General features: G+C 36.3%; 1 protein-coding gene across 4 annotated transcripts in view; it reads left to right on the top strand.

The window, feature by feature from the left end:
* The window catches only part of Spata6 (spermatogenesis associated 6), a 66,296-nt gene extending 43,757 nt beyond the window's left edge, over nt 1-22,539 (top strand). For all 4 annotated transcript variants that reach the window (XM_048351270.1, XM_048351271.1, XM_048351273.1 and 1 more), the window contains 8 exons: nt 1,320-1,613; nt 2,676-2,763; nt 8,452-8,492; nt 9,906-10,090; nt 13,280-13,379; nt 18,018-18,109; nt 20,502-22,291; nt 22,330-22,539. In XM_048351270.1, the coding sequence (XP_048207227.1) occupies nt 1,320-1,613; nt 2,676-2,763; nt 8,452-8,492; nt 9,906-10,090; nt 13,280-13,379; nt 18,018-18,109; nt 20,502-20,682 (981 nt within the window). In that variant the 3' untranslated portion in view covers nt 20,683-22,291; nt 22,330-22,539. The remainder of the gene's footprint in view (nt 1-1,319; nt 1,614-2,675; nt 2,764-8,451; nt 8,493-9,905; nt 10,091-13,279; nt 13,380-18,017; nt 18,110-20,501; nt 22,292-22,329) is intronic.
* The last annotated feature ends 1,027 nt before the right edge of the window (nt 22,540-23,566 follow it).

Here is a 23,566-nt window from a genome sequence, read left to right as displayed (position 1 = left end):
ATTCCAAGACCCCCCCCTTTTTTGGTCTTTTCATTTTTGGTACTGGAGATTGAACCCAGGACGCTGCACTTGCTAGGCAAGCGCTTTGCCTCTGAACTACATCCCAGCCCGGATTGATCATTTTTTAAAGGATTAAAAGTTAGACATTTAGTCTTTAAAAATATTTTTTTTCTTATTTCTTGTCAAAGTGATGTACAGAGAGGTTACAGTTTCATACATTAGGCCTTGTACTGTTCTTTTTGAATGACATTCTCAACTCTTTTTTTCCCCTCAATTCTTTTTTTCCTAATTGAAAAGCTTATAACTAATATATGAAGAAATCTTTATAATTCAACTAGTAAGATATTTATAGGGAAGAGTATACTTGGGGGAGGAACTATTAACCCCAAAATGAGAGCTCCTAAGTTGGTTTTCCTTCTCATTTTGACTAAGATAGGATACTAAGTTGCTCAAGCTACTCTTGAACTCTCAGGCTTCTGTGATCCTCTGGCCACAGCCTCCCCACTGGGTGGGACTTCAGGCATGTACCCCACCAAACTTGGCTCACATTTGTTTTTTCATTTCAAAAACCTTTGATGGATAACCAGACCATTTGTTAAAGCTTATTATGCATCTTCACTTTTATAAAAACATATGAGTCCAAGCTGAGTACCAGTGGCTTGCTCTCACCTGTAATCCTAGCTACTCAGGAAGCTGAGATCTGAGGATCATGGTTTGAAGCCAGTCCTAGAAGAAAAGTCTGAGACTCTTTATCTCCAGTAAACTACTCAGAAAAAGCTGGAAGTGGAGTATTGTGGCTCAAGTGGTAGAGCCCTTGCCTTGATCACAAAGGGGCTCAGGGACACATCCAAGCCCTGTGTTCAAACCCCAGGACTGGTTGGCAGGGGGCGGACAAAAACAACTATGAGTTCATGGGTCTATATATAGAAAATGGTTGTCTGTCATTGAGTTGAAAATTTATAGCTTGTAGAGAACCTTACAATTCTACTCCTTATGTAACTTACCATGTAATTAATTTAATTACAATATACATCACCAATGTTTACATTAATTTATTTTTTCTATATGATTAAATTTATTGGACTTTTATTTTTATAAGTCCTTGAAAGAGTTAAGAAGGAAGTTTGCTACTCTAAACTTTATTTGCTACTACTTACTATATAGGGAGTTGTCTAGGAGCACACAACTTGGACCTCCCCTCAGAATCAGCAGGCAGGAAGGACTGACATAGTTGGCTTTTGATAGCTTTCTATTTTTTCTCTACCTGTAAGGATATCTTGAAAATGCTTTCTACCTAAGTTTTTATTTTTTATGTTTAGGATAAATTTGTTTACCATTCGACTCCAGTTGAAAAATCACACGGCAGACTGCAAAACAGAACATCAAGATCACAAAAGAAAAAATCCAAGTCACCTGAGAGGAATAAGTATTGCATAAATGCAAAAGGCTACGAACAGCCTACAATCTCTTCAAAATCCCACTCTCCATCTCCCTACACAAAAAGACGCATGTGTGAGCTATCTGAAGACACGAGGAGGCGGCTGGCCCATTTAAATCTGGGACCATATGAATTCAAAAAAGAAACAGATAAGCCTCCGTTTGTGATTAGACACGTAGGTGCTCATTTAAACATTTCCATTTGAGACTGATCATTAAACTGCCATTAAAATATTTTCCAAAAAAATCCCATCAGAAACAACAAAAATACCTTCCCAAAATGGCTTTCAACTTTTAACTTATATGAACACTTTTCTTTCTTGAACTGTTAGCCACTTTTAACTTAAAAGTTAAAGTCTAGAAGAGAACAACCTTCCATTATAAATCCTCTTAAGAACCCATATCCTTTCTTATATATTGGACATAAAACATGAAACTCTAAAAGTTGAACTGGGTTTTAATTGACCTTAATATTAAAATGCCAAAGTAGGATTTAAAAAACAGCCAAGTGTTCTTGATGAAAAGGGAGATCCTCATCCATTCTAAATCTTATTAAAATTTAAAAATAATCCTTTTTTTTGGTGGCAGTAGAGATTGAGCCTGAGGTGTTCTTCAGGCTAGGCCAGTGTTCTACGGCTGAGCTCTAAACCAGTCCTGTTTTTATTAATGGACATAGAGCAGTATCTAAATATGGTTCTTATTTACATTTACTTAGTGATTAGTAATGTTAAATATATGTTTGTATATCTTCTTTGAAGAAATATCTACTCAACTCTTTTACCCATTTAGTAGTTATATAGAAGTGGTGTTTTTTTTTTTAATATTCCAGTTAAGCCCCCTAATAAGCTACAAAATCACTCCAGCATGCTGGGATGTGAACACAGCCATGTTTGAATTATAAAAATGTGTATGCTAAGGAGAACGTAGCACATAGATTTTGTTAATTTCAATTCAGCAAGTAGATTACTATAAAACAAAATTTTAATAGAAAACAAGCTAGCCAGTAGTATAGCAAATATTTCAGCTGCAAATCTGTTCTTTTTGAGGTAAGCATATATATGTAGTTAAAATTTTTCTTTTCAGTTTTAATTTTGTTTGGAAACAAATATAGTAAGATTCTTGCCTAATCCCTTTAACCTGTTGTATGGTATATATACCTTAGTTGTTTTCCTGGAGCTGTGAGACTGAGACTGGGAAAAGTTAAACTCTCTTTGCTTCCAAAATTCTGCTTCCTCTAGGTTGATCCTCCAAGTCCCCGGGCTGATGCTGTGTTTGGATCTTCTGGCAGAGACTGTGAAAGAGATGGGTGGGCCAGAATGCACAATGGTAAATTAAAAGATATCTTTCTTTTACTATTTTGTTTGTTCCAACTGCAGCCGGGGCCTTCATGTGGCATTGATCAAATGAAAACAGAATTTTTGCTGCATTCTTCAACAACATGGTGAAGTGTAGCTTTTTACAACTTTAGGATACTCATATAGGTGCTTCCTTTAAAAAAACATAACTTCCCCTAGCCTCTCAGGAGGCTGACGTTGGTTCAAAGCCAGCCCTGGCAGAAAAGTCTGTGAGAATCTATAATAAACTCAGAAAAAGCTGGAAGTAGCCCTGCAGCTCAAGTTAGCCTTGAGCAAAAGAATTTCAGGGACTGCACCCAGGCCCTAAGTCCCAGGACCATGGTGGCTGGGAAAAAAAAAATTAGAATTCCCATGCTGCTACAAACCATGCTGTGCTTTGAGATTCATAGTAAATTTTAACACTGAAGACTGTGCTACCTTCTATTAAAAAGAAATCTTGATTTTGTTCTAGATATTTTCTAAATTTACTTGCCCAAGGAACAGCGTTCTCACTTTAACACATACTTAGAGACTTTGGGAAACACTAGTGGAAAGAGCTTGATTTAGGGTTTTGGACATATATTTAGACATATATTTGAATCCTGTCTCTACCACTTCTTTGTAAACATGGCATCCTTGAAAAAGTTACTTTGACTACTTTGATAGCTTATTAATTAATGAAGACAGCATTTAAATATTACCACATAAAATGCCTTTCATATAATCAGTAAACATCAGCTTTCTATAAAATTACAATAATTATTACTTATATTTCAAAAAAAGACATGTTCCAAGGGCTCCAGTCAGTGTCTATGGTAGAGTTTCTTCCTAAGTTCACTATAGAGTTAGGTTCTTTTTAAAAAAAGACTTTTAAATAACATTGTATAATGAAGGGCATTTTTGATATTAGTATCTGAAGACAGTGGCTAGTGTGAGTTCAGCAAATATTCACCAACATCCTTTAATTTATTATGCACTGTGAAATTTATAGAGGAAGAACAATGAGATAGAATGAAAGAAAATGGAATCATAACTTGGAGCAAGCTCTGACTCTGCTGCCTCTAAAAGAGTACATAATCACTTATTTAAATGAGGAAATCAAACACTTTTTTCTGAGAACATAGTTTGTGCTTATTTTGTTGTGGTTTTTTTTAGTACTACCAGTTGTGATCATAAGTCTTTTATATGCAGAATAGCAGATTATGTGAAATTAGAACAGATGTTACAGTGTTTCCCCTCTTGGAAGAAACTTATGGCTATGGAAGAATGGGTTTTATGAAGAAGCCAATGGAAGTAACTTCAAAATATATATATATATTTTTTTTCCTTTGGAAGAGATTTTTCTTGTTATAGCACTTCACATGTCTGATTTTTCTTGATGGTTACCTATTTGCCAGCAGAACTTTTCTTCTTCCCAGCAACTTTGAACTGAAGCAATCAGATACCTGTGAAGAGGTCCAGAGGTCAACAATGAGTTGCTTCTTTTACTTTCAGCTTTTCATTTTTTCCTTCAGACTCAAAGTAGTATTACAAAGAATTCTCATATGACTTTCACATATATGTGTGTATATTTATATATATATATATATATTTGTAAAGACATTACTACAGACTGAATTGTGTCACATAAATACATGTTGAAACTCCCACCTTAATGTGATATGTTGAAATGGGGCCTTTAGTGAATAGATTTAGATGTGTTGTGATGCGATTAAATGCCCTTGTAAGAAAAAACTCTTTATTCTCTCTTCTGCCCTCCCCCACTCCCTTTCGACCTTCCTTCACCCCTCCCACTCCCTCTGTATTTTCTTGTGTTTGTTGCTATCTTCTCTCCCTGCTACCTGAGGAATTAGGTAGAAGGCAGCTTTCACCAGACCCTAATTTTCAACTTCCAGCCTCCTGAAGACATAAATTCCCATTGTTTGTCATCCAATTTACAGTATTTTGTTATGGTGACCTGAGGAGATGAACAGGTTCAGTGGTGTAATATGAAAAGTAGGAAATTAACAATTATATACCATTATTTAGTAATTAATAAACATAAATCACACACTGTCAGCAGTGTAGCAAAAGAAATCCCATGGCAGCTTTGACCTGTCATGTCTCTTTCACTTTCATTTTTAAACCTTATTTGTATCTTGGGTGGAATGGTACTAAGGGTGGAACCCCAGGGCTTTTTGCCGGCCAAGCTCTACCACCACCACGGAGCTGTAACCCAGCCTTTCATTTTATGTAATGCAGGTCAGCTCCTGAGTTTGTCTTTAATGAGTGATGATCATAAAGATTGCATGGTATTTGTAGAAAGTCCCCCAGTCTGGCTGGTTTGATCTTTCCTATTTAGATTATTCATTTTTTCCCCAGAATACAACAGAAGTGATGCATACTCAGTGCGTGGAGTTAGGAGGTGCATGGTATAGCTTTGTTACTGGTAACATAAACACTCATTTATTAAGATGGTATCCCCCATATTTCTGCAGCATAGAGGTATACTTTTCTTTGTAATTATGGATAGAAACTCTGAGACAGTGGAATACTTTAATCCCCTTCATTATACATCAGTGGTTATTGCCTGAAGCCATCTATTTCTGTTTGCCAAATCATTAATCTTGAGTTCTACAGAACTTTGTACATTTATTTGCTTGCTGTGCACTGTAATTCATTTCCCTTTTTGTTTCTCTTATTTAGTACATCTATTCTTGTGACTATTAATATTATTTTTTTTGTCCTGGATCGTCCTGAACAGTTCTATTTATTTTCCTATTTAAATACATATGGGGCAAGTTCTCAAACATCACACATTTTCACTTGTGATTTTACTTTAATGGGAATTGTTTTTGAACATTTTCTTACTGAATGATTTTGCCTATCGTTTTTAAGCTTCTGCGATGTTTTTATCAACATTGATCCATTTAGTCCTAGAGTGGTAGGGCTGATGGTCTTTGGAGGTTCAAGTTGGCACACATATTCAGCACCAGAGAATTTTTTCAGACTAAATATAGTCATGCAGTCTCACCAGAACAGGATTCATTTCTTTGAGATTGTGAAAAAGGGAAGGGAAGGAATCCTTCATGGCAGAGATCTTGAGAATTATCTGGAGAGTGACACGTAGGAAACACATTAGCTCTAATGGTTAGAATATGGCATGAGAATTATTTTGATAAAAAGTAAATTATACAAAGGTGCTGAGCTTGCAATGAAAACTTAAATCTTAAAGTCAGTGTTTGTCCCTTAAATCAATTATATCTGAGCTTACAAGCTCACCTACAGTAGTCAGGTTCAACTCTGGAAAGAAGGAAGGAGAGTGAGGTTCTATTGCACTAGGGACCCATGTCAGTGTGCATGATTCTTAAGTACAAAAATATACCTTTGCAGAGATGACTGCTAAGGAAATGTTTTCACAACTCAGTTGTGTCATTTCTTTAACACTGCTAGTCATTACTTAGCATTTGGTTCCTTCAGTTATGATGTATCACATCCAGTTGGCTAACAAATGTATAATCTGATGTCAGTTTTGAGACTAAGTTTACTTTTATGCTTTTACTGTAAAGGAGCTCTACTGTGTTTATATTGGCAAACCAACATCAGACTAACCAGAGAATTGAAATCCACTGCTTGTTAGTAAAACAGAAATAATATTCAGTTCTATCTGTTGTGTTCATCTTTGCAGACTGCCATAACAAAATTTCATTGTGGCTTAAACAACAGACATTTATTTTTTAAGGTTATAGGGCAGATGAGAAATCCAAAATCAAGATGTTAGCAGGGTAGGTTTATTCTGAGGTTTCTTTGTATCTGTTATGCCCTTGTGTACTCACATGACCTCTTTTTTCATGTACAGGAATAAGGGAGAAAGAAAAAGATAGATGGGGAAAGAGCGAGAGAGAGAGAGAGAGAGAGAAGCAGGTTGTTTGTGTGTGTGAGAGAGAAAGAGATTAAGAGAAGCAGGGTGTGTGTGTGTGTGTGTGTGTGTGTGTGTGTGTGTGTGTGTGTGTATCTGTCTGTCTGTCTTTACTGGGGCTTGAATTCAGGGCCTGAGTACTGTCCCTGAGGTCTTTTTACTCATGGCTACTGCTCTACCACTTGAGCCACAGCTCCACTTCTGGCATTTTGGTGGTTAACTAGGAATAGGAGATGAGTACCATGGACAGTATCATGCCCAGGCTAGCTTTAAACTGTGATTCTCAGATTTAAACTTCCTGAGTAGCTAGGATTACAGGTGTGAGCTGCTGGTGCCCAGCTGATGCCGCCTCTTATAAGGGCACTGATCCCATCCTGAAGGCCCAATATCACAACTCATCTAATCCTCAAAAGGAGGGCTTCAGCATATAAATCTGGGGGAGGGGCCACAAAAGCCCATAAAGTGTATGTACTTCATGAGATTATTAGAGAATCACATGATAGCTAACGTTTATGAGATGTATATTTTCTACTAGCTACTGTTGTGCTTCACTTAGAAAGCACTGGAAGGGCTGGGGATATAGCCTAGTGGCAAGAGTGCCTGCCTCAGATACACGAGGCCCTAGGTTCGATTCCCCAGCACCACACAGAAAACGGCCAGAAGTGGCGCTGTGGCTCAAGTGGCAGAGTGCTGCTAGCCTTGAGCGGGAAGAAGCCAGGGACAGTGCTCAGGCCCTGAGTCCAAGGCCCAGGACTGGCCAAAAAAAAAAAAAAAAAAAAAAAAAGAAAGCACTGGTAAATCACTCATGAAGTTTAGACAGTTTTATGGATAAAGAAACATAAGACTGAACGTTGTTCAAGATCTCACATAAGATCTGACCTGGCTCTCATCTTCCTCCCACTTTCCTTAATTGGTACTCAATCATTATGCCACACTCTAGTTTGCCATATATATATATATATATATATAATATCTCCAAGTTTTTCTGGTTGCTTTCAATTTTAAGGGAATAGGACACTTTATATCATTAATTATCTGGACCATTCTGACTTTTAGCCTGTTCTTTTATATCACTATTATTTAACTCTGTGTAACTTAATCAAACTAGGTGAGCACTCCACAGCCATAGGCCATGACTGCTGTCTCATTTACCTCTCACATTTAGATGTTAGTTGATCCTCATAATTAAATGTTGGGAAACCTCCAGTCAAAGTAATCATTTGTAAGAAAGAAAATCATAAACCTTTTCAAAGTAACCTAATTCTTAAGAGGTTTCTGGAAGACGGAAGACATAAAGTGTTATATATCTCAGCCTTCAAAGTTACCTTTGTTGAGAATTAAACTATGTCTTTTATTTCTTCTGCTACTGGCACCTATGTTGTATACTGGACTTGTAGAGAAGAAGAGAATTGGACTGAAAATTTTTTTAATTTTGAAAAGCACTTAAAGTAAATTGAGTGACATTAAGTGGAGAAGCCAGTCTTGTGTGAACAACATTTATCTTTTGGCTGACTTCTTGCATGATTCAGGGAATCATGTTGTGTTATTTTTTTTAAAGGCTACTACTCTAATGAAAATAGCATTAAAAAAAAATCACCTAGTAGCTGAACAATTGATAGATTTTAATTTGGCTAATACAGATATTTTTTAATATATTGAAGAATTTTCACATATTTCTGAAATTTACTGAGTTACAGTTACAGAAATAATGATACAAATATCAAAGATGAAAAACAAATTCTGTCCTTTTTATGCCATATTTATATTTTGCATCTTTTTCAGATCATTCCCATGTTGGCTGCTGCCGTGCCAAGGATTATAAGGTCTGTCAAATGAATTACAGAATTATAATCGTCCTGGATTTCAGACAACAACATAAGAACATGTCTGATATGCAGTCAGACAAGGATTATAAAATTTAGTAAAAAAAAAATACAAAAGTAGTAACTGTCACCTCATGGAATGTCATTATTTTGGCAGCTATGAAGTGGATGTCTTCCTACAAGTATTTTGTGAATTTGATTATTCATTTGGCTTACTTATTCAGTGTTTTCATAAGAGAGAGAAAAGAGGGGGGAGAGGAATTTTAGCAACAACTCACAGTATTGTTTAGATTTACTTTTATCTCAGTATTTTAAAATGAAAGATCAGTATCAAATATTTAAATGGATGCTAGCCTTGAACAAGATATAATAATGTTACTAAATCTGACTAGATGTTGGTGTTTGCCCAGACTTTGTCTGAGGTATGCTCTCTTGTTTATAAGCAATGACAGAAATACCAAGCTGACTGAGGATTTCTGATTAAAAATTTGAAAATCTCAGGTAATTTTTCCTAACACATTGTTAGTTAGTGTATGTTTTATATATATATACATATATACATTCATACATGTATTATACATACACTATATTTTCTGTGTGTATCCATATATTGCTTGACTGTTTTGTGTGGAAGGTGCTACAATAAAAATAGTTATGTAGAATATATTTATATTACAACTTTCAGTTTCCTCAAACTTATCTCCAAAATTGGTAGAGCTGAATCATAGGGTGGCTGTATTTTTAGTGTTTTGAAGAACCCAATATTTTTTCTTCAGTGGCTGTAGAAGTTACATTCCCAACAACAGTGTATGAGGATTCCTTTTCCTCCACATCCTCTATTGCTAGTCTTGACTGGGTGAGGTAGAAGCTCAAAATGATTTTGGTTTGCAAAATGAGCATTTTTTCCATATATTTATTGTCCATTTACACTTCTTTTGGGAAGCATTTCTAAGTCATTTGTCCACTTGTTGACTGGACTGCTTATTGGTTTATTGATAACTTCTTTATAACTTTACCTATTCTGGATATGACTCCACTGTCAAGTGAATAGCTGACAAAGCAGTGTTTTCATTTTGCTTGGCCATCTTGATAGGTATATGATGTAAGTCTGTCTCTCTTTGCCTGAGTATACATTTTACTAGAATATAACAACTACAAGGGGAGGAAGAATTCTTTTTTCTGTATTTGTCCATCCCCAGAACAAATGAAGTAAAGCTAAACTAAGCTATCATTTGCTTTATGAATGTGTTCTTTTTTATGTATAGCCACCTTTAGGCCACCTCACTCATATTCAAATGCCTTTTGTATACATGCATACTGTGTGTATCCATAGAGGTATATTCACATATAGATAGACAAACATCTATGTAGATTGGTGTAGATATAGACAAATCTATGCATATTTTTAAACAGGTTATCAGGACACCCCACGGAAGAGAATTCGATGACTCTTTAGAAAGGTGTGAAGATTATTTGAGCTCCAGGTCATGTATGAAGCCCCAGCATTCAGCAAGGACCTTACTAGTCCACTCAGCGCCCTCAACAATGCCGAAGCATTGCCAAAGCCCCATGTTAAATCGATCTTCTCTCAGGGAAAGGTAATGAATGGGTAGTCTCTTGTTTTGACACTAATCCTTTGAATAATCAGTAATAGAAAGAGAAAACATCTGCCTGTTCAGCAGTTATTTCTAAAAGTATAATTTCATTTGGAGGCTTATTTAAATTTTTAAATCTGGAATACACACTTATATAGATAGTAATCCCTATCTCAGTATCTAGCTAATGTGATTCCTAAAAATGAAAATTGAGGGATGTAATAATTGATTTTAGTAGACTCTTAGATATTCAATATTATAGACATGCCTTAAGTATAAAAGTAGCCTAGGTTCTGTTATCTGTTAGTCATCACGGTGCCCTGTGCACTGTTGGATAGTATCTGTTGTCTCATTCAGCCTTCTCCTGGCAATCCAAGGCAATCTTAATTATGTAAGGATGCCAGCTCTCACTCTAAAAGTGTTTTGGCAACCCAAGCTAGACACTTGGTATAATTGCAAAGCAGGAAATCCTTTGCCTCTGTCACAGATAGTAACATAGGAAAGATTATTTTAAAATGTTCATAGGAATTGGGAAACTGAAATTTTCATTCTCCCCACTTTTACAAGATGAAAATTAAGTATATCTGTATTGTAGAAAAATTAGAGTATCCATTAAATCCTATGGCATATTAGTGTTACTGGACATAATTAATAATGAATGCATCAAAAGTACAGCTCAAAACTGGTAACTTGAACAAGAGTTGTTTGGCTGCTATATTGAAGATGCCCTTTTATGAACAGAGATGATTTTGTCTATTTACCTCCAATATATATGGGTCATATTGGCCATCCAGAAAATTAGATATAGGATTTTGATTAAAATTCCTTCTAGTTCATTACTTTAAGCCTTAATTTAGAGGATTATTGAATTATTAGATACACACATGCACACACACACACACACACACACACACACACACACACTTTAATGTTCAAAAGAAACTGGCTGGGCACTGGTGGCTCATGCCTATAATCCTAGCTACTCAGAGGGCTGAATTCTGAGGATCGAAGTTTGAAGCCAGCCCAAACAGGACAATTTGTTAGACTGCTACTCTACTGAAACTACCAAAAAAGCTGGAAGTGGAGCTATGGTTCAGGTGGTAAGTGCTAGCCTTGTGAGACAATGCCTAGGCCCTGCCTGGTTGGTACCCCTCCCCCCCAACCAACTTCAGCCCTAGAAAAGAAACCTGGTCAGATGTTTAGTTACATATGTGACGTTCCTTTTATCTATTTTAAGAATTATATGCTCCTGTGGTTTTGTTGATCAGGTCTTTTGTCGTATCAAGGTACTTTTTTTTTTTTTTTACCTGTTATAGATCTTTTATATTTTAAATTCATCACAATAATACTATGGTGTTCACCTCAATTTTATGCTTTAGCCTCAATTTTAGTTTCTCTACATGTTCACAAATTCATTCCATGTTTTGACTCCTGCCTTTTTCAGTCTGAGAAGTGTTGTTGAAGCTATGATCTAGCTAAAGTCTGCCATTCTCTTTACATTTCAGTGCTGGGAATAACTCATAACATAGAAATATCTGTACCATATTTTTATGCTCACTTGATACAATTGTTTTTTGCTAGAAAAAAATCGATGTTTTAATGATTAAACATTGCCTATAACTTAGGGAAGGTTAGTTGCTTTCAAAATAAAATAACATAATGGCAATGTAGTTTGGAACTCATTTAAATATATCATTTAAAGATTTATTGATATTTTCTCTAGGCACACATAATAAAGACATTGTTTTATTTTCACTATAGTAAAACACATCTGTATGTATTTTCAAAAATGATCCAGATTTAGTGTATTAAAATATATCTTTAATACATTACTAGCAACAACAAATATTTTGTTTTTCAGTCCTTATTACCACTCCTTTAAATAAAAGGCATTCTGTTGCTGTTGTTGTTCTGTAGTCTGTTGTTGTTGTTTTCTTCATGGTAATTGGTAGTATATTTTCAGGGTGTTTATATAACCTATTGGAATCAATAAGCAACTTAAACTGATATAAGTATAGATTTTATATACCAGGAAAATTGTAAGTTTTTCCTAGAAGCAATATGGCGAACACATAACTATGAGTTTATCTACATAAATATTCATTGAAATTAAGTAAATTAATTCTAATATCATAGTAAAATGATAACTTCTTATGTCTATTTTTTGGGGGGGGCCGGTCCTGGGGTTTGAGTCTCAGGGCTTTTGAGCACTGTCCCTGGCTTCTTTGTGCTCAAGGCTAGCACTCTAGCTCTTAAGCCACAGTGCCACTTCTGGCTTCTTCTCTGTATGTGGTGCTGGGGAATCGAACCCCGGGCTTCATGTATGTGAGGCAAGCACTCTACCACTAGGCCATATTCCCATCCCTCTTGTGTCTATTATAAGCACAATTTTTAAAGAATCATTTATCAGTAGCCTTAAGCAACTGAATTTTTATTTTAGTGAAGGTGCTTCCCTGAGTCTTTAAAAAAATAGCATATCATAAAATGATTCTGGTTTTGATTATATTTCAGAATTCTATTTCTTTGAAGTATAAATATTAATATTTTATGATCTGAAATACATTAGAGTTCACAACTGTTAATATTAACATTACCTAATTACAAAGGGGCTCATATATTTTTGCATCATGCTCAGTTTTTATTTTTATAACTCAATTTAATGAGTGATAGATAAACATTCCTTATACCACAGCACAGACTAGTGGATTCTATAATAATATTAAAGAGTTCCACTTGGAGCTGCATAGGTAGATCTCAGATTTCCAAGATTTGTTTACATGGATTATAAACAACTGTTCTTCCATTGTAGTTGCACAGATACATTCGAATTTCCTTTTACATATACACGAGATTATTGTTCTAAAATGAATGCTGATAAAAAATGAATGCTTATATCCTTAGAGATGAAATGATTACAATGATCATGTATGTAATATATATCACCCAAAAGTGTGTAATATTACCGATACTTCTGTGAAGACTTAATGGTGTAGCTGAGAATTAATACTTTATATATCTTTCTATGTTCCCATCATTCTTGGGTGAAGGAAGGATACATGTTATTTTAATCTTATAAATGTTATCATACAAGGCTAAGAAAAAATTCACATCCTGTCTCTGAAATTTGGAGAAAAATGTTTCCTTCTGCTACAAATTTCTTTTTTTTTTGTTTTGTTTTGTTAATGCCTACAGATTCCATTCTGATTGGTGTTCACCTCCAAACTGTGATGAGATCCATGACCGGGTAAAAGATGTCTTGAAATCACATCAGGCTCATCAAAGGCATTTATATGTTAGTATCTAAACTTTTCTTTTGAAAGCTTTCTATAATAGGATAAGAAAATTACCTAAGATGCCTAAAGATCAAATCATAAGACAAGCCAGAGATCCCTGGTGATAGACTAAGAATTCTAACTCTAGGATAAGCCTCTAGTTCTCAAAACCCTTATACCCAGTGAAAGTGAGCTAATGGCTGGGCTGGTATGAAAGGCTGTCTTTGGTCAAGAAAGAGATTCTTTCCTTTTCCTTATCTCAGAAAGCTACAGTAGAGCAGTATCTTGAGAGAGGGCCCTTACTCTGGGGGCTTGAAAAAAAGGAATAGTCATGGCTCAGAAGGTCTTGGATCATCCTGTTACAGTGTCTGAGTTGGAGTTTATGGAGAAGGGAGAAAGCCTGACAGGGACCTGCAGAGAATTTCAAGTGCTGGGGAGCATGAGTGCAGTGGTCAAAGGTCTGCCCTCCATGATAAGTAGTGAAGCTAACTGCCTGAGAGTTGCAGTAGAAACAGTGCTGAACAAGTGGTTGGCATAGTATTCAGCCTCTAGATCCTGCATTCTGGCTATGTGTATTGGCTGCAGGTTAATCCAAGATAACTGACCTGAGACCCCTTGAATTATATGCTCTCCATAGCCTCCTCCCCACACATAGCCGTGAAGTGCTAGGCAGGATCTGAGCAGTATGTAGCCCCCCTCCAGTTACAAGAGACCCCAGGTAATTTTCCTCATTCTGATCACTGCTGGAATTCAAGCTGAAGTGTCCTAGCCATGAGTGAAAGCTTGGCTCCTGAGCCAGACCCTCAGTCCAATGTTAAGAAATAGTACCCCAACCCCTGCCATAACACTGTACTGCTGAAGCACTGAGAATATTTAACTGAAGGACTTAAAATTTATAAGAACTTGATAACAATATTGATGCAGAAACACAAAAAAGTTCAGTAAACAAAGCAACATTATTCTCCCCAAACTCAAGAAATGCATAATAACAAACACTAGTGAAGTAGGTGAAATCTCAGATAAAGGTGATCAATAAAAATAAATATTCTGATTGAATGAAATTAAGATATTGTAGAAAATGAAAATATAGACATTCTGAAAACATCAAATTAAAATTCTGTAAATGAAAACTTCAAAAACAAATTGAAAAACTTGAGTTGAGATTGAGAGAGGCTTGAGAATGAGAGAGGCTTGGTTCAAAGTCTGCCTGAACAGAAAAGTTGATCAGACCCCTTCTCAATCCATAGCTAAGCACAGTAGCACATACCTGTCATATTAAGCTACATGGGAGATCTAAAATTTGAAAGGTCACAAAGTAACATAAACTTGTGATCCTAGCTGCCCTCCCCCCTTGCTTCTTGGTAGGAAGCAAGATTATATCCTAAAAATGAGCTATGAGAAACAGGGCTGGAGGTATGGCTCAGACTGAGACAGCAAGTGCAAGGCCCTGACTTCAAATCTTAAGTACCACCTGTGTGTATGTATAATATATATCTGTATATGATATATATATTACATATATGGCTGTAAGTCTCTCTAATAGACTATCAAATTGAAAAGAGATTATCAAGCCCCAAGAGAGGTTATATAAGAACATTTAGATTGAAGATAAAGACATACATCTGAACATGCAAAATTTCTGAGCCTTTATTAAAGACCAAACTTGCAATCATGGGCATAGAAGGTGGAAAAGAAATATATAAACCCAAAGCATAGAAAATACATTCAATCAAGTAATAGCAGTAAACTTCCTAAATCTTAAGAGAGCTGGTCATTCAGATCTCTTAGGTACATGGCTTTTAGGATTCCAAAGAGACAAGATCAGACAATAACTCCAAAGGCATGTTAAAACATTAGATATCAAAAAAAAGGGAAAGAGCATTGAAAGCTGTAAGACATAAAAGTCAAGTCACCTTTAAAGACAAACCCATCAGAATATCAGCAGATTTCTCAACAGAAATTAAAATCCACAGGGGCATGCATGGCAACTTTGACAGCTTTCTGGTTTTACCCTGTAACACTCTCCTTCATCATTGAACCAAAAATTAGTGAAATTTATGATCACAAAGCCAGTGTTGCAGAATTAATATTGTGAAAATATCTTATGCCACCTAAAATCTACACATTCAAAGAAATCCACATAAAATTTCTAATGTCATTTTAAAAGAAGTAAAATCAATCCTAAAATTCATATATAACCACAAAATACTCCAAAGAACCATTTGCATATCAAATATTTCATCAAGAGTGAGTGTATAATTTATAAAGTGATTGAAAGATTGAAAATATTTAGTAGAAATTCAGTTAGGAAAGGATGAGCATTCAGAGTATACGAGAAGCTCTAAAATTTAACCATTAAAAAATTCAACCAATGTACCTACACTATCACTGTAATCTTATCTGAGTATATTGGAAACAGTGTTTATGGGTATTGGAAGTAGGAAATTCAAAGGGAATACCAAATTTGAGAGACACCGGGTAAAAAAAGAGAAACAACTACAAAAGCAATACTTGCAAAACTGTTTGGTGTAAGTGAACTGAACACCTCCGGGGGGAGGGAGGGGGGTATGAGGGACAAGGTAACAAACAGTACAAGAAATGTATCCAATGCCTAACGTATGAAACTGTAACCTCTATGTACATCAGTTTTATAATAAAAACTTTTAAAAATTCAACCAATAAGTGAACAAATGAACAGACAGTTCTCAATGAATAAATTGCTTAACATCCTGTCATAGAAAAATGTGAATCAAATGGCAATAAGATATCATCTTACCTCAAACAAAATAGCCTATTTGTAAGACAAAAAGGAATTCAAAGGAATGTAACTCAACATATAGTAGAGATAACCACCATTCTGTGTTTATAGCAGCAGCATCCACAGTAACTAGGCTAGCTTCCTATCACAATGAAAGGATAAAGAAAAGAGGGTGTATAATATATACACAACTGACTGTTATTTAGCTACATGAAATCATATAGTTCTCAGGAAAACAAATGGAACTGGAGGACACATTAAAGCCAGACTCAGAAAGAGAAACATTTTATGTTCTCTTTAATATGTAGAATGTTGACTTAAAAGAATAAAGAAAAAAACGAGGTCTGTGAACCAGAGTAAAAGAAGAGGAAGATGGCTGGCTATAATCAAAGTACTTTATAGAATGAGACCAATTAAAAAGGCAGGCAACATGTAGGGAAGTGAATGGGAGAAGAAAAAGTGATACAGTGTGAATTTGATAAAAGTACATTGTATGCAATGAAATCCCTTTGTACAGTTAATATACATTAATAAAATATTAAAATTTAAAAGTCCTCAAGGTTATAAGTAACAAGGACTGAGGAATTTACCACAGATAACAGGAGATTATGAGAAATGATGACTAAATGCAACATGTTCTGTTCAGCATCCTGTAGTAGATAAAAAGGAAATTATTGGAAAGAGTAGAAATCAAAGTTGTGAACTAACATAACGTTAATGTTACCCATGTTAATGTATCATGTGTATAAGATGGTAACATTAAGAAAAGATGGTAAAAAGGGAAGTTTGTGTGCACCAGAGCTCACACCATACCTCCTATTTACAGCTTTCTTGTAAATTTAAATATGTGAAACCTTTGATGAAAGTGAAACCTTTGGAACACAACTGAGTTCTTTATTTTAGTTCATCATGCGATTAACCTTGCTGTGTACATTTCTTACCATCTCAGGCAAGAAGAATACATGAAGCTCTCACTTAGCCATTGTTGCTTCTCTGCAGTTACAGACATCCTATGTGAATCTTGATGGAGCAATTATCTCAGTTTGCACCCATCATGTTTCACTGGAGTCTGACCTCTCAGATCATTAATTTTTCTGCCTAGCATCATGAGACTGCCAGAACCCTGCTGCTTTCTTTGTCCCCCAGCAGTGGACCTGTGGTTGAACAAAGCACTGATTTCTTGACATTTGTTCTGTGCTCACTATCCACAAATGCCCCCAGGAAAAAGCCAGCTGTAGACCGTTAGCTCTCCTCTTTGAGGTTATCACCTCTTAGAAATGTCGACCCCACTAATATTGTCTAAGCAGCCTTCTAATGCTTTTACTAACGGGAAAATATACAGGCAAACGGCTCTTTCCTGTTTAGAAGTAGAAGACTTTCCCACCCTTTAAAAAATTAACTTTTATTCCTATTTGCCTCCCGCTTTCCTTCCTTGAATAGAGCTTATAAAGTGCTCTCTTAGAATCCTGTTTCTTAAACCTTGTGTATGTCTAGTAGAAGTTGAAACAGGCTGCCCATCAAAGAGGGGTGCAATGTCTCTTCATGTCAACCAACTTGCCTTTAGTTGTGTCCCTCCAACCTTACTATTGCATGTTACCTTGTGATGAACAAATTTGAGTTATTGCCTTTGTAGCTATAGGTACATGTTTGGATCTACATAATTTAATACATCTTGACACGGTATGATTTTCATTCATGTGTTGATGAAGTGTCTATAATGAAATTATGTAGTTTTGTTCAAAGAGATAATAATTCTCACCCTTCTTTTTATTTCCTAAGAAATATAAGTATTTGGTTCTATTTTCTAAAATGAAGAAGAACATTTCCCAAAGAAGCAGAAGCATCATGTCAAAAGCAACGAGGAAACATATTAATGGCTTGTATCTTTTCAATTTTTCAGGATGAGCGAGACCCGGAGAAAGACGATGAGCTGGAACTGAAAAGAGGTCTTTTATACAGAGACCCTGCCTATGACAGCGACCCTGAGTATAGGTATGCACGCGGTAATGCTGTGCTGAATGACCTTCCCCATAACCGACACAAACATCACGAGCTTCTTTATCAACCAATAAGTTTTTTTGATAATTATTTTTAATATGTTAATGTGTATTAATTGGATTACTGAAACTTCTTAATGAAAGCAGAGATAGCCAGTTAACCATGATCTTTTTCATCCTATTTGATTTATTTTATTTCCCTGCTAATCAAATTTTACATGAAACATTTATTTTAAACTAAAAATAGCACTTATAATTTTAGATTAAGGGTAACTTTTAAAAAATTAATGTAAGAGCAAATTCTGTTCTAGCCTCAAATTTCAGGAATGTTAGTGCAGTAACATTTTTCCGTGCCTACATTAGCAAATTCCATTTTGAAGCTCTGTGTCAATGGCCATAGGCTGCAGAATTAAAACAACAACTCATGAGTATATACAGTCAAGGTTTCCCTGAAACCTTGCTGCTATACCACTGATTGTTATTACCTTCCTGAGATTCCTGAGCAGTATCTAATGGATTATATTCTCTCTCCAAAGTTTCAACACTGGCACTCTGCCTCTTGATCCACACCTCCAGTTCATTTTTTACTGCTCACTTAAGAGATGAGTCTCATTTACGAATATGTTAGGGGCATCTCCTTTTACCCCATAAGCAGGGTATAAACAGGAGTGTGATGCCAGTTGATAGAGTACTTAACTTGCCTAGCATGTGTGAAGCCTGGGTTTGGTGTCAGTCACTGCAAAGAAAGAACAGATAAACAAAACAAAAACCAAAGTTATATGCATTACAGATGTATTTGAAGGAGAAACAATCCAAAGACGAAGAGGAAAGTTCAGAGAGCACACATCTTACTAGAGATGTTTTAAGCTTTTCACTAGAATAGAAATATGAATTACCATCCTGATTTTGAGTATTTAACCAAGTAGTTAATTCTGACTTGTCTGAGAAGTGAGGAATAGAAATAGGGTTTATACTGGAAACGCTCTGATTTTCAAACTTTTGGCATTACCTGGGTTACTTCTTTAAAATTTAGATTTCTACATCCTACCTCCACTCCCATGGGTTCTGAGAGCTTAAAAGTCTTCATTTAAAGAAATGCCATGGATGATTATAATAGAGGTAGGATGAGGACCACATTTTGAAAAGCACTGTTCTCAAGTTAAAGTTTGCTATAAACCACACCATTGATTCTTTTTCCAGTTCACCAAGCAATGTTAATGACTAAGCCTTTGGATCCCTCAGGACTCTATAATAAGAGAGTAAAGACAGAGTACCAGAAAAGCTTATAACCCTTTATAACCTTTGCTGCTTCTCTTTGTGTGCATACTTGGATGAATAGGATGGATTGCCAGTCCTTCAACACCTCTTTCTAAAAGAGTTGTGTTTTTTTTTAATATAACATATTAGCTACAGAATGTGCTAAAATTGGTACATTAATTTAGTTTTATCCTTAATTACTGTGATAACAAAGCAAAGGCATCACTTTCATTTTTTTCAAAGCTGATAGACTCATTCAAAGTTTGACAAGAAAAGTACTCACTACCTTACTATGTAACAGTAACCCCTCTGTACATCACCTTAACAATAAAATTGAAAACAAACAAACAAAAGAAATGACCCATTTGAGAGCCTTGAGACCTCCATCAGTGGAAGTCAAAGGGAAGTTGAAGTCTTGGCATTTTATAACTGTTTTCAGATGGTCCACAGACATTGGGAGTCCAGAGGACCCTGAAAGGACCGAGTGGAGAGGCCCAGCAAATCCTCTCTCCCTTGAACCATAGCTCCACTTCTGGCTTTTTTTTTTTTTAACTTTCTTTGCCTGGGCTGGCTTTGAACCACAATCCTCAAATCTCAGCCTTCTGCATATCTAAGATTACAGGTGTGAGCCACCAGTACCCAGCTAGAACGGTAGGTTTTGACAAAAGACCTATAACAAGTTGAGAAACATTCAGCTAGAAAACCTCAGAACAATGGGAGTCGATGGCAACCTGCAGCATCCATCTCCATCCCTCAGTGGACTGCTCCATAGCACAAAAATTTTACTAAGGCAGTCATGTTGAAAGGCCATTTAGTCACCATCCCACCGTATGCCTCTAAACAACCATCTCTCTCTCTCCCTATATAAAAGCAGTATTCTGGGGCTGGGGATATGGCCTAGTGGCAAGAGTGCTTGCCTCGTATACATGAGGCCCTGGGTTCGATTCCCCAGCACCACATATACAGAAAATGGCCAGAAGTGGCGCTGTGGCTCAAGTGGCAGAGTGCTAGCCTTGAGCAAAAGGAAGCCAGGGACAGTGCTCAGGCCCTGAGTCCAAGGCCCAGGACTGGCCAAAAAAAAAAAAAAAAAAAAAAGCAGTATTCTAATCCTTTCTTACCCTTTCCCACAGCTCGTTTCAGCGGCCACGTGGCAACCTCCATTTAGAAGACGGCGAGTACTGGTCCAACAGGGCAGCCTCTTACAAGGGAAAATCCCACCGACCCATGTTTGAGAACAGCATGGACAAGATGTACAGGAACTTATACAAAAAGGCCTGTAGCTCCGTTTCTCATACACAAGAAAGCTTCTGAGAGAACTTCCCACCATAAACTGTATGAGTGTCCATGTTAGCCTCTTAATGAAAAATTTCATGTGATCAGTATATCTGTACTCCTTTCTTTGAAAACAGGTGATTCACTGATAAAGTAGTTAGACTTGAATCAAATTCATTACTTCAGGTGGTAAGTTACCTTAGGCAAGCCTTTCTATGACAGAAGATGGTGCTGTGTCTAGATGTCACAGCTGGCAGAGCATCCCAGCTTGCAGTCTCTGGCAAGGATTCTCCACAGCCTGCATCTGACACCGCCAGCTACTGATGAGGAATAAATCCTCTCCAGAAATGTTCTGCCTTTATCACCTTGTAATTTTCCTTTCATCTGCTTGACTGATTATCTTGTAAGGGTAAGATTTAATTAATACAAACTCAATTCTAGTCAATATGCAAAAGGGCATGCTCTATAGAAATGAATTTTCTAAGCTGGAACCCTGTTTATTCACTTTTCTCTCCCAGAAAAGCCATTTTTATGCTTTTAGCCCATAAAAATAGGTTTCTTTTTTTCAAACTCACCTAATCACTTAGCTCTTCCTCCTCTGGAAGAACTGCTGAGTTATCCTAAGTATCTAATGATTAGCCAGGAAAAACAATGCCTTATATATGATCCAAAATATGAGTAAATGATTTTTATGATGATTTTCTTCTGGGGCCATACATTTCCTTGCTAGTAAGTGAGCAGGAACTCAAAAAGAATGAAGAATTTTATTGACATTTTCATAGTTAGGTCCTGAGCCAGTAGCACTCACACTTTAAAAGACATGGCAGGATTTGGTGGTGCTCACCTATAATTGCACCTATTTGGGAGGCAGAGCCAGGATCATTGTGTGAGGTCACCCAGGCAAAGCTAATGAAAGACAGTCTCAAAAACAAGTAGTAGAGCATGGCATAGAACATGATTCATAATTCCACCTGATTAGGAGGTAGAGGGAGGAGAAACACAGTTCAAGGCCAGTAAGGAAAAATGTAGTCTAATACTTATCTACCAAACACACACACACACACACACACACACACACACACACACACGCAAAAACGACTGGAGATTTATCTCAGGTGGACTATACCTTGCCTGAAAGTACATTGTCCTGAGTTAAAACACCAGTACTATCTCCTAAAGAATAATTATAACCCAACATTTTTTAAAAGGACCTTTTCAACCACAGAGAATAAAGTAATGTAGCAGAGTACTTTTTAAGAGGCACTCAGAAATCTTTTGGCTGGTTAATAAAATTAGGTACTCATCCTTGACCCCAGCAAACACCCTTGAAGCAAGTGACCGTTGGAAAGTATCAGGAACTCTAATGTATTTACTGAAAGGAGGAATAGGAAATAGGTAACTTTTGTGCACAAGCTTGAAGAGTTGACTGTAAAATATCCTCTCATTGATTCTGTTATTAATCATTTCAAAAGACAAAAAAAGAGCATTACTTACACTTACACATTTAAATTGGAATGTGACTCTAGTTGACTTAATTTTGTTAAGAAAAAAAAATATATAATATATATATATATACACATATATATTTGTTAGATCACAAAGGGCGTCAAAGATAGGAGCTAGAGTCCTAGGCTTTAGTTTCCTTTTAGTTTTGTCTCTTTAGTTTTGTGGTCCTTACTTCCCCAGATATCAAATGAAGAGAATGATGTAAAACAAATGGAGTTCTGTGAACCAGAATCACAGTGCTATAAGGTTGTTGTAGGAATATAAACATCATTTTTGTTTGTTATCAGAGTTTGAACTCAAGGCCTTATGTTCAATCATCTTGCTCATTCAGCTGATGACATACCACTTGAGCCATGCCTCCAGCCATGGATTTTGCTGGTTATTTTGGGAGGTGGATTCTTTTGGACTTTTCTACCCAGGCTGACTTAAAACTGAGATCGTCTGCATCTCAGCCTCCTTAGTGGCTATGATTATGGGCATGAGCCTGCTGGTGCTCAGCTAGCTGTAATTGTTTTTTTTTTTATTAATCATATAAGTAAGGAAAAGGATACTATTAATGTTGGAGCAATTGTTTATAAGCTAGAATTGTCTGGCAAATTAGGGCATAGGGTCCCATAATCATAGGACTAGCGAATGCAAGAAGCTATTAGAAATCTCTGTAAACTGGGCCCTGGAGAGACTCACGTCTATAATTCTAGCTACTTGGAAGGTTGAGACTGGGAGGATTGTGGTCCATGCCAGCTAGGCAGAAAAGTTCAAGAAAACCCCCTCTGAACAGAAAATTAGGAAACCTAACCATAAGCCTTTGCAAGAAGCAAAATATCATCCCCAAAACAGCCATCAAAAAATAGAGCTGGATGCATGGCTCAGCATTAAGACCACCTATCTGGCAAGCATATGACTCTAAGATTTAGATCCCAACCCCACCAAAACAAAAATGAAAAAAAGGAAAATTAAATCATGGTATAGACATTTGCTAGTATTTACTAGTATTTAGTAGTCTGGCACTAATGCTCCTTAAATATTTATTGCACTAATCCAGAATTTTCTAGCCTAAATTGACCATGTAACAGTATTTCTTATTGTAGCCTTCACTCCTGGTTGCTCTAGTTCCCCAAAGGCACTGACTGACAAAAGCCAGACCCCATGAGCACTGAGTTACCCTCTGGTGTAAGTATGTGATGATGCGTTATATACCACAAGCTTTTGAAGGTCAACATTGACTAGACATACCATGGGGCAGCAGTATATTTTGTTGTGGTAAAAAAAAACAGAAACAAAAATGAAAGTTACTTGGCATTTAGAATTTTCTGTTAGGTGAAAAGAACACTATCAAAGAAAATGTCTTACCACAGAAAATCTCCATTGCTCCTATGTCTCCTTGAGCTATATAGTAGCACTCAAAACTTGAGGAACT

Source organism: Perognathus longimembris, chromosome 7 (assembly GCF_023159225.1).
Source record: "Perognathus longimembris pacificus isolate PPM17 chromosome 7, ASM2315922v1, whole genome shotgun sequence".
Taxonomy (NCBI): Eukaryota; Metazoa; Chordata; class Mammalia; order Rodentia; family Heteromyidae; genus Perognathus; species Perognathus longimembris.
Note: the sequence above shows the minus strand (reverse complement) of the source record. Positions and strands in the feature narration are given on the sequence as shown.